General features: G+C 42.4%; 1 protein-coding gene across 7 annotated transcripts in view; it reads left to right on the forward strand.

Moving 5' to 3' along the window:
* The window catches only part of LOC137878276 (heat shock protein 75 kDa, mitochondrial-like), a 43884-nt gene that overhangs the window by 11882 nt on the left and 15450 nt on the right, over nt 1-16552 (forward strand). For 2 of the 7 annotated variants that reach the window (XM_068718508.1, XM_068718512.1), the window contains exons 2-19: nt 2163-2761; nt 7575-7742; nt 8962-9214; nt 9807-9920; nt 10715-10960; nt 11074-11173; nt 11481-11618; nt 11737-11854; nt 11984-12158; nt 12322-12384; nt 12702-12823; nt 13272-13460; nt 13613-14008; nt 14151-14324; nt 14607-14784; nt 15059-15177; nt 15294-15533; nt 15623-15711. In XM_068718508.1, coding sequence (XP_068574609.1) covers nt 2163-2761; nt 7575-7742; nt 8962-9214; nt 9807-9920; nt 10715-10960; nt 11074-11173; nt 11481-11618; nt 11737-11854; nt 11984-12158; nt 12322-12384; nt 12702-12823; nt 13272-13460; nt 13613-14008; nt 14151-14324; nt 14607-14784; nt 15059-15177; nt 15294-15533; nt 15623-15711 — 3481 coding nt within the window. The remainder of the gene's footprint in view (nt 1-2162; nt 2762-7574; nt 7743-8961; nt 9215-9806; nt 9921-10714; nt 10961-11073; nt 11174-11480; nt 11619-11736; nt 11855-11983; nt 12159-12321; nt 12385-12701; nt 12824-13271; nt 13461-13612; nt 14009-14150; nt 14325-14606; nt 14785-15058; nt 15178-15293; nt 15534-15622; nt 15712-16552) is intronic. The other 5 variants (XM_068718511.1, XM_068718513.1, XM_068718510.1 and 2 more) reach the window with 3 other exon arrangements.

The raw sequence follows: 16552 nt of genomic DNA on the forward strand, positions 1-16552 counted from the left end.
GTGACTTAAAAAGATGATAAAAGCTGAGGCCGTTCCCCGTGTCTCAATGAATCTCTGAATGGAATTCGTCAGTTTGCATACATGTTGAGCTTTTGAAAGGCAAAAAAAGGAAAAACCGGCAACTTCATCTTAAATGTGCATTTCTTTGGATATGATTTATATGGCAAAGCATTGGAAGTGAAGACGCCATAATTCTCAAAGTAAAGACACTGATATTCTCTAAGATAAGATAAGTTTGTTATCTTAGATTGTTATCTTAAAATTTTAATATCTGAGTGAGTTTGGTGTTTTCTCATACTGGCCATGGTCCACCTTATACGGACCATTTTCTTTTTTTGCTTTTCTATTTTGCAAATTAACCTCTCCAGCATGTACTGCTGGATGTTAAAGGCTGCACACTGACCACTTTCCCAATGTTTAGCCTGGTCCATTACAAATCTAATATGTCCCTTCAGCACTGCCAGGATTGCATAGCAACTTTGCTCCCTTGCTCTTAGGGAGAGATATGGGGGGGTGGGGGCATCTCCATCCTATCTCTCTCTGACTCTGGTAAAGCAGCAACAGCCTGCTTGAACAGCCTGTTATTATCTCTCAGACTGAAGAGTCTAATTGAAGATTTTCATGTCACTGTTGAAACGCTTCGGGTGAATTACAAACGGCAGCAGCCATGTCCTCTTCAGGTGAGAATAGTGTGACTCAAGTGTTGGGATTCTGTGGTTAGTGGATGCTTCAGTTGTCTTGGCATGTGATTGCTTGCTGCTGGATATGCTCATCATATCCTTGTTGTATAAGGGGCAAATTCAAATTGTACTCTCAGCCTTTTGAAAAGAGTAACCATGCTAAAGGCTCTTTTTTTTCTCCTTCAGCTAGCTTTTTCGCTCCACTGTATCTTCTCCCTCTTAAATTTGTGTGGTTTCAATCTTGTTGCTGAATAGTTCTCCGGCGAGGCACAGGTGCTTGCTCTTAGCTATGCACCATTCATGTCTCTTCTACTCTGGGACTTGTTGCATTAACCTCGTGTGGTTAAAGGTTGGGCACTCCATTTAAAGCATGCGACTAATATTTAAGCTCCCATTAATTGCCACTATATTTTATCGATGAGGGTTGGATTTCTCTTCAACCTTAATAACCGAGTAGCCCCAGACACTGAGCCAGGCGTGTGTGAGGGTGTGGCACTCGCACCCTCACGTGAAGGACCTTGGCATAGAGGTGTGATTTGAACGGCAACCCTCATTAATTTTCTGTTAATGTTTTTCTTGTTTACTTTTCCTCACATCACACGTTTTCCCTTGTCCAAAGGACTGAGCTTTTTTTAGTGTACATGGACATTCGTCCATGTACGCACAGGCACACTTCTACAAGTTACATGCTACCTTTTCAACATCTGCACTGGAAAGTTGCATTGTGTTCTTCTACACATGAGTTTTAAATGTTACACAAATACTTACAGAACTACACATACGATTTAGTGCATTATATTGTCACATGCCAAATGAGCCTCCAGGCTCACTTAAGGTGGTATGACTTTTTAAGGTGGGCCATCAGAGTTTAATCTGAGTTAAGGTTGTGTTGAAGCCAACACACCTGCAAGTGTAACCTGAGTGTGTGTGTGTGAAGCTTTGTGCTCTGTGGCATGGTGTGAGAGCGAGTGCCATTCATTAGACTTTTACCTCTGTGTTCTGAGCGAGGGCTCATCTGCATGTACCTGTGCTGCAGAGACACAGAGCTGGTGTGTTATCTATGTAATTATTTATTTATGAGGTACCAGTTTACTCTAACAATATATATCTCTATTGCTTATTTTTTTACTATCTTTATTTAAGATTTCAGGGGTAGGGCATTTTGTTTTGTACTGCATTATACGGTGACATAGCCTAGAGTTTGTCAAAATATAATGAACTTAAATTAGATTAATGAGAATTAATCGCTAGATTAATCAACGTTTTGGTAAAATAGTTGAATTTTTTTGCCAGCCTTAGTTGACTTATATGGTTTGATACACCACTAAACTGTTTAGAGCGCTATACCTTCTAATTCTCTCTTGAAACGGATGCATTAGTTCCTCTGCACTTGGTGGTTTACAGCTTCTTCTCTTGTTCTTGGTTAAAGGGGATGAGTCAGTGATGAAGGCTAATTCTTATTTCCCTCTCTTTCTTTTTTAGATCTTGTGTCTTTGTTTGACCTGGAAAACGACCTTCCAGATGAGCTCATCCCCAATGGAGACTTGGGAATGGGAATGTCCTCTAATGGCGGTCCAGGTGGAGGGGGTCCTGGTCTCAACTCCATCGTCCCTGATGCAGCTGCCAAACACAAGCAGCTGTCTGAGCTTCTGCGACCAGGGAGCTCTTCCATCTTGGGAGGTGTTCTCAACTCTGCCAGCCCCCAACAGGGAGGCATGGTGGGAAGCCAGCTAGGGGCTGTGCTCGGTAAAAGTCCACACGGGCAGGGTTCTCCCAATCACCAGTCTCCCCAGGCCCAGAAAGGAGGTACTGCTGCTGGACAAGGCAATGGGGGCATGAGCTTCAACCAGGCCATGTTGAACAGTGGGCAGGGCCACGGGGTCATGGGCCAGACGGGACAAGTGATGAACGGGGCTCTGGGACCAGCAGGCCGGGGCAGACCTGGCATGCAGTACCAAGGCATGCAGGGGGCACAAGTGGGCGCTGGAGGCAGTGTGCTGGCAGAGACACTCACCCAAGGAGGGCCACAGTTGGGTGCACACAACGCGTTGAATGCTCAGCAAGCTGGAAACATGAATAAGGTGAGGTTAAAAATCCAGCTTAATTGATCCCATAAGTTGTTAAAAGACGCATGGAAGATCATAAAAATCTGTTGAGCACATAAACTAACCACTTCAGTCATGTTATATTTGCATATTTAATGTTCACATGTCCAGATTTATCAATTTGTGCAATTTAGATTTTAAATTGAAAGTATTTAATGAACCCTAGCAGCAGTTATTAAACGGCCCTAATTACCTTGTGCTCATCATGACCTTTTCTTGTCACAAATATAGAAATGTAAATGTAATTTTCATGTGTGCTTGCTCGCTAGTTAGTTTTTCAGTCAGTCATCGTCATTTCATATCTATCGTCTATATCAACGAATATTCTAAATTTTGATATATATTCATAGTAGTAATATTCATAATAGTGATGGCTAAAAAAAGATGGCTGAGTTGTACTTTCTATCTTCCAACGTTTGTACTTTTAACAGAAAACACATGTATAATGTGATATTTACTGGAAATGACAAAATAGCCAACAGCAAGAAGAACATTTTCCTCTAGCCATCTGCCCCCTTATTTAATGAGCAGGTGTCTTATAGATAACTCCTCATTTCAACTTTACGAATCAGTAATTCCTTTCAACGGGGAGCGACAGGAATATATAACAGGGTATCCGACAAAAGTTCACTATATACAATGGCGCAATGCTGCGTCGCTCACGGCCAGTTAGGACACAAATTCATGGAAATAATGTGCAAAAATAGATATACAAATAGTTTTTGTAATTCTGGCCAATTTTGACAGCCTTAGTGGTTATTTGCATTAAAACACACAAATCAAATCAAATAAAAGATTGTAATTTTATGGATTAAAACAAATCTTGTCATTAGCAGTTTTAATGATGTATTATAAGCTGCTTAGAGCTAGTGTAAACGGGTCATAATTCTTCTCTAATATCTATTTATATTGTTGTAAAAACATCTCCTTCAAACAACTGGATTCATTAAAGTTTCTCACCAACACTACATTTTACGAGAGACTGTATATAAGAAACCGTATCAACAACGATCCGCTACATCACTACTTCCAGCTAACGGTAGTGTTAAGAAGCTAAACAGGTCACAATTTCCTCTATATATTTTATATTTCTATGAAAACATTGCCTCTAAATAACTATACAAGTTTTTGGCCAAAAAACAGATTTTAATAAGAGATTACATTTGAACAAATCCTGATAATGTAAAAATGTACCTTTGCCCAATAGTAATTTCTATTGAGATCTAGAGCCACTATGCATTTTAATGCAACCTAATTTAAATTTGAGAACATCATTTGGTGTGGTGGTAGAATGAGGCCCATCCAACCAAAGGGATGGACTAGAATGTCTTATTTCCTTTGCCTAACCCCTACAGCCTGCTTGTTGTTGCTTTGTACTGATTTGCTCTTCTACCTGAGTCTTCTGTAGGAAGCAGTCACCCAGTTTAGGGGGTTGAATCTTTAGTGCATCAGTCTCTGTGCGTCTAACTCGGCCCAACACATAGTTTTGTACCAGTGCTGATGATGTGTTTTATTACCACATTCCTATGCCTCACACATCTGAGAACAAACCATACAAATGCAACAAGAACTGCAGTTGAGTGATGGTAGTACTACACAGTTAAGCTTTATTATGATTTGTGAGACTTGCTGTGAAGTGCTCAATTTCAGAAGATGTTTCCCTATGACTAAGATTCTCGGGGCTTTGTGGTTCGACAGGAAACGAAGGTTAAACCAGCACCCTAGTTCTCACTGAGATTATTTCGACAGACATTGCCACATGAAACAAGCCCCTCCTTTCCCATACAGACGTATACAGCTGAAGCCCTGCCTATATTTTCTATGTTGTGGTACAAAAACAAATTGCTTGATGTGTGCCTGTGTATTGGTGAGTTATTTTGTATTCCATACAATACTGAAACAAATGCCTTTTACATTACGTTGAGATGCCAGGATTGTGTTTGAGGTTTGATAAAACGTCATATTTACCTTTCATAGCTGCTTTTAGAGAAAGATGAGGCCAAACTGTGGGAGGGTGATGTGTTAGATTTGCCTAACAAGCCGCCCAGCGGCAACGGATAACACAATGCACAACAGGTTAAATCCACCACCAGCTTCAGTGTGTGCGCAAAACAGGCAACTCTCTCCAGTTCACCCGCCCACGAGAACTAGCGGCCACATTGTTTGAGTACATTGTCGTGGACACGTGCTGCCACTTTCCCTGTGTGTCCGTCTGGCATTCCCTATCAGGGTTTTCACCGTCATGTAAAGTGAAGGGGGTTAGCCACAAAGTTAGCAACAACTTTGCCCGGGTTCATTTAAGGTGGGCCGACTTTTAAGGTGGACCAGCTATTCCTCCTCCAAGGTTTTTGCCAAGATTGTTTGGAGAAAAAAAAAAATGGTTGAATATTTTTTTTTAACTGACTACTCTGTCAAATTTATCTTTGTCAGTTAACGGTCAAACAGTCTCAACATCCAAAATGTATAATAGAAAATGAGACTGTTGGACCAGATTGGAACAATCAAAAGAGATATTTGCAGGTATTGGTGAGCTAAGGCGATGTTGTCTTGCAGGTCACAGATTCTCGTTATTAGTGGTTTCATTAATTTCTTCTTGTTCCATGTCTTGGTTCTGCTTATTGGCCAATATAAATACTAGACTTGTGAAAAAATTAAATAATTTATTGTTCATTGTATACTATTTATTTTGGTCTTGCAAATGTGGTCAGCAGTTTGTGCTATAAACGCATTTAAATGTATTGCAAACTATTGTGAATTGTCACTGTAGGTGTTTCCGGCCCTTTGGGTCTTTATTTATGTAGCATCAAATAAAACAAAAAATTTTTTAATCGTTGGCATTTTGAAAATGGCATTCTATTACAACGCTATGTCCATTTGAATTCAGTTAACCGTTAAGCCCTAATTTTGACAGACTCCACTTGATCTTGGCATGTTATATTCCTGGTCTGTCACTTTCCGCCCTCCATGATCGTTTCTCTACAAACAAAACAGAGAAGTTACCTGAATTACTAGAATCCACTGATTAGGGAACTTGAGCTGGGTTTAGAATGACTGGTGAGACACCTTAGTTTCACTCCTCTCATAATGTGTTGCTGCAATACCAAAAATGTTAAACTGACCCAAGTTTTGCAGCAATGCAATGTCCTTTAGATGCTTTGCACTTTCTTGACCCAATGAGTTTTGCACATAGGATATTGGTCTCTTTCAAAAATCCCTGGCCAGCTTGAGTTTACCAAAAGGCTTCTACACATATGGCGTTTTTTTCCTTATTTTTTAAAGTGCATACGCTTAGAAAATTATGGCAAATTGAAGTTTAAAGTGACATTGAGTAATAACTTCATCACTAGTTTACTCTCCTAGTTAGGAGATAGAAATAATGTAAAGGTGGATTTCTGGTTTCACATGTTTTTGTTGATGCTCATTGTTTTCTCTTTGCTTTCTGTTCCACCATCTTTGTGTGCTAGTATTCACTCTTTTTGCCCTCCCCAACTCCTCTTTCTTCTCTCTCTTTACCTAACATATGACGTCTCATTCTGGGCCCCCTGGCCTTTGATAATGGAGCGGTAAATCATATTCAGAAGAGCCGGTTTGAGTGTTTTTGTTGGAGTGGGGGGGAGGCAGGTGAGAGAGGAAGGAACCGAAAAAGACATGCTAAAAAAGAGGGGAAACACTAGAGGCCTTACTGTGTGACGGTGCCGTCCTCTTCCCTTGTGACACTCCTGTAGTAAGTGCGGACCATCGAGTGGGAGAACCCGTGTGAGAGAGAGGAGGATGAGGCCGTGCTCATGTGTGAATGGGAGGGAGGCAGCAGGCCAGCATCTGTGTGTTTGTGTGCAGCGGAGGGGGGAGGGGCAGGCGGCAGTGCAGCGCTCTGCTCAGCTGTTGAGCAAGCCGATCTTTCGCTCGGTGTGTCCCCTCCCTTCTCTTTCTCTGCTGGGCTGGGCTTGCTCGGTCTGCCTGAGCACTGCTGGCAGTTGGGAACCTCCGCGAAGCAAAGCAGGCTGCACAGATACCACAGGAATGGATTACTTCTGAGGGCCTGAAAAGAAACTGTTACCTGGGCCAATTGGGAAATAAAAAATATTAATTTACTAAAGATTTTCTGTAGATATGAAAATGTATTTTACTTTTAGTAATACATTTTTTTTCAGGAGATATTGAGTAGTTTTAAGGCTTTAAGTGTTTTTTTATGACTTGCAATTTTTATTTTTCAGGATGGAAAACAATCGGTGTACAAATGCGGGTTATATTTGTCCCTATTGCTCCCTCCCCCAAGAACAAGAGGGATGACCAGCAGTTCAATAAATCAATAATGGGGCTTCGTAGAAACAAAATGTCTAGAAAAATAAATGGATAAAATAACAAATACATACATTGAACCTCAGTACAGATTAAGACTTTTAAAAACATAAATTCCACTCAACCGTACTTGCAGTTCAGTTGCTTCCACCGAGACAAGTCTATGTAACCTGCTCAGGGTCCGATGCTAAAGATATCATCAAAATCCCAAGAATTGCCACAAATTTAAGCCCATTTATCATAAAATGAAACGCTCAAATCCCTTTCTTAAAAGCTTTTTAATGCTTCCACAGTTTCATGTCCCACATAGGACAATAACACTTAATACTATTTGGACACCTCATTTCACCTTGTTAATTTTGATGGATGTGTACTGTGTGTATGCATTCACACAAAGAGTCTCAGTTCAGGTAAAAGCTATCTACTGCGATGGTATGCTGCACGATGTGCAAATAGTCTGACCTCTCTCTGTCCTGATTGTCTACTAAAGATGGGGATGTCAGGTGGTCCATTTGGCCAGCAGTACGGTCAGGCTGGGGTGCAGCAGATGGGGGCAGTGGGGGTCAACGCCCAACAACTCCAGAACAAGACGGCCCTTTCCAACAACCTGCCCCAATTCCCTACAGAGCTGAAGGGAGCTGGAAGTGTGCCAAACCTGGTGAGTGTCACTTGAATCTTATATCTGTCTTCGTGCCGTTTCGTTTTATGGGAATATGGATCCGTGTCCGCAATATCAATGTGTTTCACCTGTCAGCGACAGGAAGATGTAGAGAAAAAACATGTGCAGAGGGGCATTGATACTGTAAATGTAGTTTTCAACTAATGTTGGACCCACACCCGAGGAAAATTGAGCAGATTTTCTCATTTGCCCCTCTCGACAATCGCTGAGGTGTTTCAGATTCAAGGCTGGTCTGAACAGATTATCTACCAAAATTACCTTTATAATTGTGACGGGTTTGCATAATCTGGTAGTCTAAAAGGAACAGCGATTGAATATTGTGCAGAAACCTGCACAATACAGTTGATTTAAGATTGAATGTTTTCACAGCAAAATAATATAGATATTAGATATTAGAGAGGGATTATGACTCGTTTAACTTCCGAACACTGTTAGCTCTTAGCATTTTATAATACATTATTTTATTTCTTAATCATTTGAATTGTGTGTTTTAAGCAAATAACCACTATAGATGACACTAACAAAGTAAAAGGATAACATTTAGATATTTTGACTGTTAACACTGACTTTGAGGTGGAGGAAATCATTTTTTTGAGACTGTGGTAAAAAAAATTTAGAGCGTTGCTGTCAATTATAGTTCTTAGTGAGAAAATCGAATTGGCAGGTCAAACCTTTTAAAAATCGTAATCTGCCAAGAAAATTCATATCGATGCACCTATAAAACTAACCCTGCTTGCCCTCAGTCAGGCCTAAACGTCACACAGCCCATACACATTGTCTGCATCAGCTTGTGTGATAAGATAGTGCTACGACCATTTGTGTACATTGCTTCCTTGCTTTGAAAAACAGAGCCTGGAGCTATGCAAATCTGTGTGAAGGACAGGAAATGGGCCTATTAAAGGCGGGAAATGCTAGTCCATTAATTCTGAGAAAGATAGAGATTTTCCTTGTTTACCGTCATATTTTCTTTTTACGTCTTTAGCTTTTACATTATTACTTCCCATCTTATCTCCTCTTTCTTCTCTGGTGTCTTCTTTTCATTCCGTCATTTCTTTTTCCCCACATCTCTAAGCCCCTCTCATACATCAAGGTATTCTCCGATTCATCTTTTTTGTTTTTACTTTAAACACGGAAGTCTAACATGAGGAAAGTCTGATTATTCTGGTCCGTACCTTACCTGTGTTTGTATGTCAATCAGTCCCAGATGCAGCAGCAGGTAGCGTCGGTGGGCATGGTCCCCGGGGCCGGCGCCGTGTCAGCAGGCCCGACGGCGGACCCCGAGAAGCGCAAACTCATTCAGCAGCAGCTGGTCCTGTTGCTCCACGCACATAAGTGCCAGCGGCGGGAGCAGGCCAACGGGGAGGTGAGGGCCTGCACTCTGCCCCATTGCCGCACCATGAAGAACGTCCTCAACCACATGACCCACTGCCAGGCCGGCAAGTCCTGCCAGGGTGAGTGAAAGTGATATGACGAAAAATCTCCAAATATTACATTTCTAGCGGACTTCAGTTTGAATGTGCTCACCTGTGTGACCGCAATGTGCGAACTGAAGATATGTCACTCATCTTAGCGTATACCTGTCTTTTGTCTATTAATCACTGAGATAATATGATCAAGATATTGACCCAGTTATGATTAATATACAGATGAGTTAACTGTTATGAGCAACCATAATCAGAGCCTGTGATTTGGGCACAATGCCAGCAGCTTTACACACCACAGGAACAGCTCAGCAAAAGGTGTTAATGACTTGTTGCTGCCTAAAGCGCCCGTCGCCTTCAGCTCTTCGTAGAACCGCTCGGCAATTTTGTCCGTAGTAAAATTATTTATTGATCTGTGTGTCTGACGGCCGGTTAGGGAAATTTTGTGAAATTTGCATCCCCTATAAGTTAACAACCACATTGCTATTTTTTATATATATATATATATATATATATATATATATATATATATATATATATATATCCTTAACTTTTAAAATGCCAGTTAGTACTGAATTGCCACACCTCACTCCTTCTCTTTTTCACTTGTATTTCTCCCCAGTGGCTCACTGTGCATCCTCCAGGCAGATCATCTCCCACTGGAAGAACTGCACGCGGCACGACTGTCCAGTCTGCCTGCCTTTAAAGAATGCAAGTGACAAAAGGAATCAGCAACGTGAGTAACTCCAGCATTTATAAATCCAAAGAAAAATAGATTACAAGTTAATAGAGGACAAATATCATGCTAAAATATAATTTTATAAATCTGTAAGCTTGTAAACTGTTCAACAAGGCAGTTGTTGCTCCGCAGCGAGCCTCCAGTCAGTGTGTGTGTGTGTGTGTGTGTGTGTGTGTGGTATGAAGTGCTGCCACCTGCAGGTTGTGTCTCTCTGCCGACGCTCTGTACCAACAAGAGCTCAAACAGCAAGAGGATTCCTCTAGAAAGGCTGGACCTGTAATCTGACACCCAGGGGAGGGGCTCCATGGCCCTGCTATCAGTAGGGGCAGGGTCTTGGGACAGCATGCTCTCTGATTGGTTAAAGGGGCCTATGACAGATTTAAATCCCCACAGAGGCAGCATGCTCCCTGTCAGCAATCAACACAGCAGGGAGCAGTGCAGGGATTGTAGATTGAGATTGAGGGAGGAAGCTCAGGAAGACATTGTTTTGCATAGATATAAAACATAAATAAAAAAACAAATATATATATAAAGGTATATAGTGTATAGCTTTGTTCTTGTTGTGGTTGATTATTTACTTCTGTGTATATACATTGATATAAACAAAAAACAAAAAAATCCTGTGTATGTGTACACAAGCTGATTCTCTGTTAGATATTTGTGTTTTATGCCTTACATTCAAAATGTTTTGCTGTTTAGCAGCAGATACTTCTCAATTATGACAGTGTTTTAATTAAATGCTTTATTTAATATTGCCAAACTATTTATATTTCCTTGTCTTCCCCCTACAGCCATGCTAAGTTCTCCTGGGGCTAGCCTGCAGAACGCCATCAGTACAGTGGGGCCTGGCCAGCCCAGTGCCACAGCCATCAACAGTGCTGCCACACACATCGACCCCAGCTCCATGCAGAGGGCCTATGCTGCCCTTGGCCTGCCGTACGGGAACCAGTCCCCTGCCCAAGTCCAGGGACAGGGACCCTCTCAGCAAAATCCCCAGGGCCCCCAGCACCAGCAGCTGCGAAGTCTGAACCCACTAGGTACAAAATCGACAGGACTTCAATGCCATTTGTGCAAAAGATAACAATACTATAAATCTGTTGCTAAGCCATTTTCTTGTAAACCCTTGTAAAAGACTATGCGTGTTTATTAGGCACTAATCAGATGAACCAGATGGCAGGAGGCCTGGGTGTCCCCTCTTCAGACCAGGCTGGCATGCATTCTGACTCCTCTCTACCATCCACACTCAACAAGTGAGTCCTTAATATGTCTCACAAAACACAGCCCTTGCTGGCATGATCCTTTTATGAGCCATATATTTAATTTATGGACCAAAACAACATCCAGTGCATCTGCTGTTGACAAATAATCATCCATGATCTCAATCTGCTCTCTGTCCTTTGAGTTCTTTTTGAATATTTTTCTAAAATGCGTCTTTGAGGACAGAAATATTTTAAACAATGTACAATTCATGGTCACATGATATTATTAATGAAAGGATTTGTAGAATTATCAATAAGCATGATTTTGTAAGTAATTGTCTCTTTCTCTGTCTTATAGTCAGCTGATGCCAGATGGGTCAGTAGTGGGAGGCATGGGAAACCTGCCCACTGCCACCCCTCTCTCTTCTTCGGGGGTAAGGAAGGCCTGGCACGAACACGTCACTCAGGACCTGCGCACCCACCTGGTGCACAAACTGTAAGTGCAAAAAAATGAAACGGATGTTTTCTAAAGTTCTGTCATATGAAAACAGAAAAGAAGTTGGTGCTCTCCAGACTGTTGCTGAGTTTTGTACTTCTCTGCTGTCTTTCTTCAGTGTACAAGCCATATTCCCCACCCCAGACCCTGCAGCGTTGAAGGACCGAAGAATGGAGAACCTGGTGGCGTATGCGCGCAAGGTTGAGGGTGACATGTACGAGTCAGCTAACAGCAGGGTAACTAATATTATACATTATCATACCATTATGACCTGAGTGATGAAAGGCATCTTTGTACCAGAGACGCATGTGTTATTTTGTTAAGATATCTTTTTTACCTTTTATTTCATCCTGTCCTCTTACTAGGATGAGTATTACCACTTCCTGGCAGAGAAAATCTACAAAATCCAGAAGGAGTTGGAGGAGAAGCGGCGCTCACGGCTCCAGAAACAGCCTGGCATGGTGGGCACAGCTGGGCCTCAGCAGCCTGGAATGGCTCAGCCCAACGCCATGGTCCCAGGACAGGGCGTCCGGTCTCCCAGTTAGTAGCCAAACTCTCTACACTCTGGGTGACAAAATACAAAAGGGGGAAGATAAGAATACTGGCGAACTATTCTACAGTTCTCCGTTGGTAAAAGAACAAACCATTTCTGTTACTGAAAGCAACTTATAAATGAAAACTGTTTTATCCTGTCTTCTCTCAGATGGACCTGTGCCTATGCCCAACATGCCAAATCAGATAATGAACCGTATGCAGGTGCCCCAAGGTGGGTGTTTGCTGTTTCCTTTCTTAGCAGTCGTTTACAGAGAAACCAAATGCATACTGTATGTTCTTCTTTGGCTATCCTTCCTAGTTCTTAAGTTTTCACATGTATTGATAAATGTTTAAATGTTGTACAGAAAATTGGTGAGCATTTCAACACCCGATTGACCAGTTAAAGCTAAATACATTTGTCAGAACTCCGATGTTAAAGTGAGCTGGTTCAGTGCCTTTGCCAGCCCAGTAGGACATGGATTATTAAATTACAACGACTCCTAAGTATGATAAACAAGTACATAATTGTGTGTGTATCTGTTCCCACAGGAATCAATCAGTTTAACCCAATGGCAATGCAGAATGCGCAGATGTCTCAGGCACCCATGGGAGCACGTGCTCCCTCCCCCATGAACCATCCACAGCAAATGAACATGAGCTCTGTCCCAACGGTTAGATCTTTCTCCTCTGTCTCCCTGCTTTTATAAAAAATGCTTCTGATGTCTCTCATTTTCCAGTTTTTCAGTTCCTGCTCCATTCTTCCAGTCATTCTCTGGCTCTTTTTCTCCACCTTTTGCTCCTCTTGACTATCAAATGCCCCAAGCTATTTCACTGATTCTTCATTTCTTAGTCTGAAATTTGCTGCATGTGGTCAACACATGTCCTGATCAATTTATCAACCAGCCGCAGCAATCTGTAACGTAAACGTGGCATGATGTGTTTTGATTCAGCACATTGTTTATTTGGGATTTACACTACATAGCCTTTAGAAAACCGTTGTAGTAATAGCATGCATGCATGCTGCATTCCATTAATTTTATTTTACTTGGCAGGCGTTCAATATTAGTAGCCTGCTGCCATAATGATTTTATCCGTTTCATCTCCCTTGTCTTTTTTCAGATGGGTATGTCCCCGTCAAGGATGCCTCAGACTCAAGGAATGATGGGTAGTCATGCTAATAACATGGTAGTGCAGCCAGCCAACCAGGGCCAGTTCCTGCAACAGGGCCAATTCACTGCTGCTGCAGGTGGAGCTATGAATGTGAATGTAGGCTTGGGTCAGCCCATAACGCAGGCTGTTGTCACACAGGTGAGGATATATCTGCTGTGCTTTACGCTCCTAGTGTTTTCAGGGCTCCCTGCATTTTTCTGTCTGAACGTGGCCTTATGAGTGTCAGCATGCTGCCTGCTTAATGAGTGGTGTGTATTGATATGCTCACCGCGCATCCCTCTTTATCCCAGCAGTCACAGAACTCTAACCTCCCTCTGAATGCACTGGGATCCCTTGGCTCCAAGCTGCCCTGTGGCCCTTCAGCCCAGCCTTCCCTTGGCACTACACCTCCACCCAATGCCTCCTCCGCCAACCTGCAGCCTCAGCTGCAGCAGCAGCAGCAGCAGCAGCAGCAGCAGCACCATGCTTCTGCACAGGCTCAGATGCCACCGCAACCCACTACCCCCGCCTCCACGGGTGGGCCCTCCTCCACCCCAACCCACATGCCCGGTAGCCTCCCTGGCCCCCCCTCAGCCAAGGGCACACCTGACCCCTCCCAGCCTATCACACCCCTGCAGCCGCAGACAGAACCCCCCAGCCAAATGCAGCAGCCCACCTCAGTGCAGGCGCAGCACCCCAGCACACCGGTGAGATACTGGTTGTCACGTAAAACGAACTATAGGGGATCACTCACGGTCGATCCTCAATGTGCTCATTAATCAATATGACTTGATTTTATATATATTATCAGCATTGTGATAAGAATTTCTCTTCCTCCTTTCCTTATAGTTGTCCCAGGCAGCAGCGAGTATAGATAACAGAGTGCCCACCCCAGCTTCTGTGGCTGAGCTGAGCTCCCAGCAGGCCCTGCCGGACAAGAGCAGCACTGAAGCCAAACCTGAAGTAAAAGACGAAGAAGATGACGGCAAGTCTGGAAAGAAGCAGCCAGATATAAAAATGGAGGTATGTTCAAGATAATTTACTAATGGAAAGAATAAAAAAGAAGCACACTTGCGTCTACTGTAGGTCAGACTAAAATCATTTGCTGTTTGATCTGCTGTTATTGCAAACTCAGTCCACCACATCTAACCCTGCTCAAATTTCATGTCCAAAAAAGTAAATTTGACTTGTGGGAGTGCCTCGAAAAATTGAAAAGAAAGAATAAAAAAATTAAATGTATTAAATACTTAATTGTTTCCTGACTCAACACTGTAGGATAGTTGATAAACCATTATGTTCATATAGCAGGATGATGACATCAAACCCCTGCTAGTGAAGAAGGAGCCAGATGCAGCAGAGCCAAAGCAGGAACCAATGGAAACTGAGGAAAAGAAGCCGGAGATGAAGACAGAACCCAAAGAAGAGGAGGAAAGTGGGGCCAACGGCACATCAACCACCTCCAACACTCAGAACCGAAAAAAGAGTAAGAACACAGACCTTGTGTGTATATATCAAGTGTGTAACAATATGTTGTGGTATTACATTTTGAGCTAAAATAATGTATCTCAATATCAAGTAAATGTATTCTTTTTATTTATTGTGTGTGTGTGTGTGTGTGTGTGTGTGTGTGTGTGTGTGTGTGTGTGTGTGTGTGTGTGTGTGTGTGTATAGATACTCTAGCTTTGAACTAAAATCTTGTATTTGCAGACTCCCATATTCTGTTTTTGCATTGTATAACATTGTTTTTGTCCATCCAGTTTTCAAGCCAGAGGAGCTGAGACAAGCCTTAATGCCAACACTTGAGGCCCTCTACAGGCAAGACCCAGAGTCACTGCCCTTCAGACAACCTGTAGACCCCCCACTACTAGGCATCCCTGTGAGTTTCCTCAATAACACACACTCATACAATAATTCTGAAATTACAAGACCGACAGAAAATACTGTTAAGCATGATTTCCTCATTCCTGCAAATGCGTCTCCTCTGCTTCTCAGGACTACTTTGACATTGTGAAGAATCCCATCGACTTATCCACCATCAAGCGCAAGCTGGATACGGGTCAATACCAGGAGCCATGGCAGTACGTGGACGATGTGTGGCTCATGTTCAACAACGCGTGGTTGTATAACCGTAAAACATCCCGTGTCTACAAGTACTGCAGCAAGCTGGCAGAAGTGTTTGAAGCGGAGATTGATCCCGTCATGCAGGGCTTGGGCTACTGCTGCGGCAGGAAGGTGAGACCAAAAGAGATGGGACACAAAACTGTACTTATTACTGTATTCATCTTTATGGATTGTTAATGTTCTCCCTCATGTTTCCACAGTATGAGTTCTCACCCCAGACGCTGTGTTGTTATGGCAAACAGTTGTGCACCATTTCCAGGGACGGCACCTACTACAGCTACCAGAACAGGTAACATTTGACTCTTCTGAGGGGTTATAAAAAGAAAGGTGTGCAGCTTGATCCTCAAAGGTTAAACGCGTCCAAACATACCACCTCACATGAAGCCATACAAGTCACCAACGTTATTCACATGACCTTTCCTTTTATAGGGGTGTCACGGACACCACTGAGAGTTGTATATTTTGGCCAAGCAGAATGTGCATTATCTGGTCCTGTGTTGTCCTCATATGTCTGCTGTGCCCAAGAACCAGCCCCAAAGCTCCCCCTGCTGTGCAGAATCTGCTTCTGCACCTCAAATCATTCCAATGCAACGCCATTCAATTATTGCAGATACTCTCTATGAAATGAGAAGTGAGGTTTACGACAAAAAGTCAGTGTTTATGAGAATGGAATGGATTCCTTACATTGCTCTAAGAGCAAGGTTTTTATCACTTGACCAAATCTTCATCTAAATTCCTAAAGTATTAGGCCTAAAATCCCCTTGACTTAAATAACCTTAATTAAGTGAGGTAACTGAACACTTTCCTACAACACCTTCACATTTTATTTTTTGTTGTCACTCATCCTGTCTCCCCCAGCATGACTATATCATTCCTTCATCTGCTCATAATGCATGTTGCTTTTGTTATAAATTATTGCAGTGAAACTGTGTTTTCATATTCCATCATGTAGTTAAATGGTGTCGTGTAGACATGCAGTAGTTTCCCGCACATTCATGTGTTGTTGACAATCATTACCATTATTAACATTTTAGTATGTTTCCCCTATTTCTGTTCCAGTTTGAATGAGAGTGGCTGGATCGTGTGTGTGTGTGTGTGTGTGTGTGTGTGTGTGTGTGTGTGTGTGTGTG

The sequence above is a fragment of the Cebidichthys violaceus genome, unplaced genomic scaffold (assembly GCF_023349555.1).
Source record: "Cebidichthys violaceus isolate CVI_PGR_0920_01 unplaced genomic scaffold, fCebVio1.0.p SCAF_23, whole genome shotgun sequence".
Classification (NCBI taxonomy): domain Eukaryota; kingdom Metazoa; phylum Chordata; class Actinopteri; order Perciformes; family Stichaeidae; genus Cebidichthys; species Cebidichthys violaceus.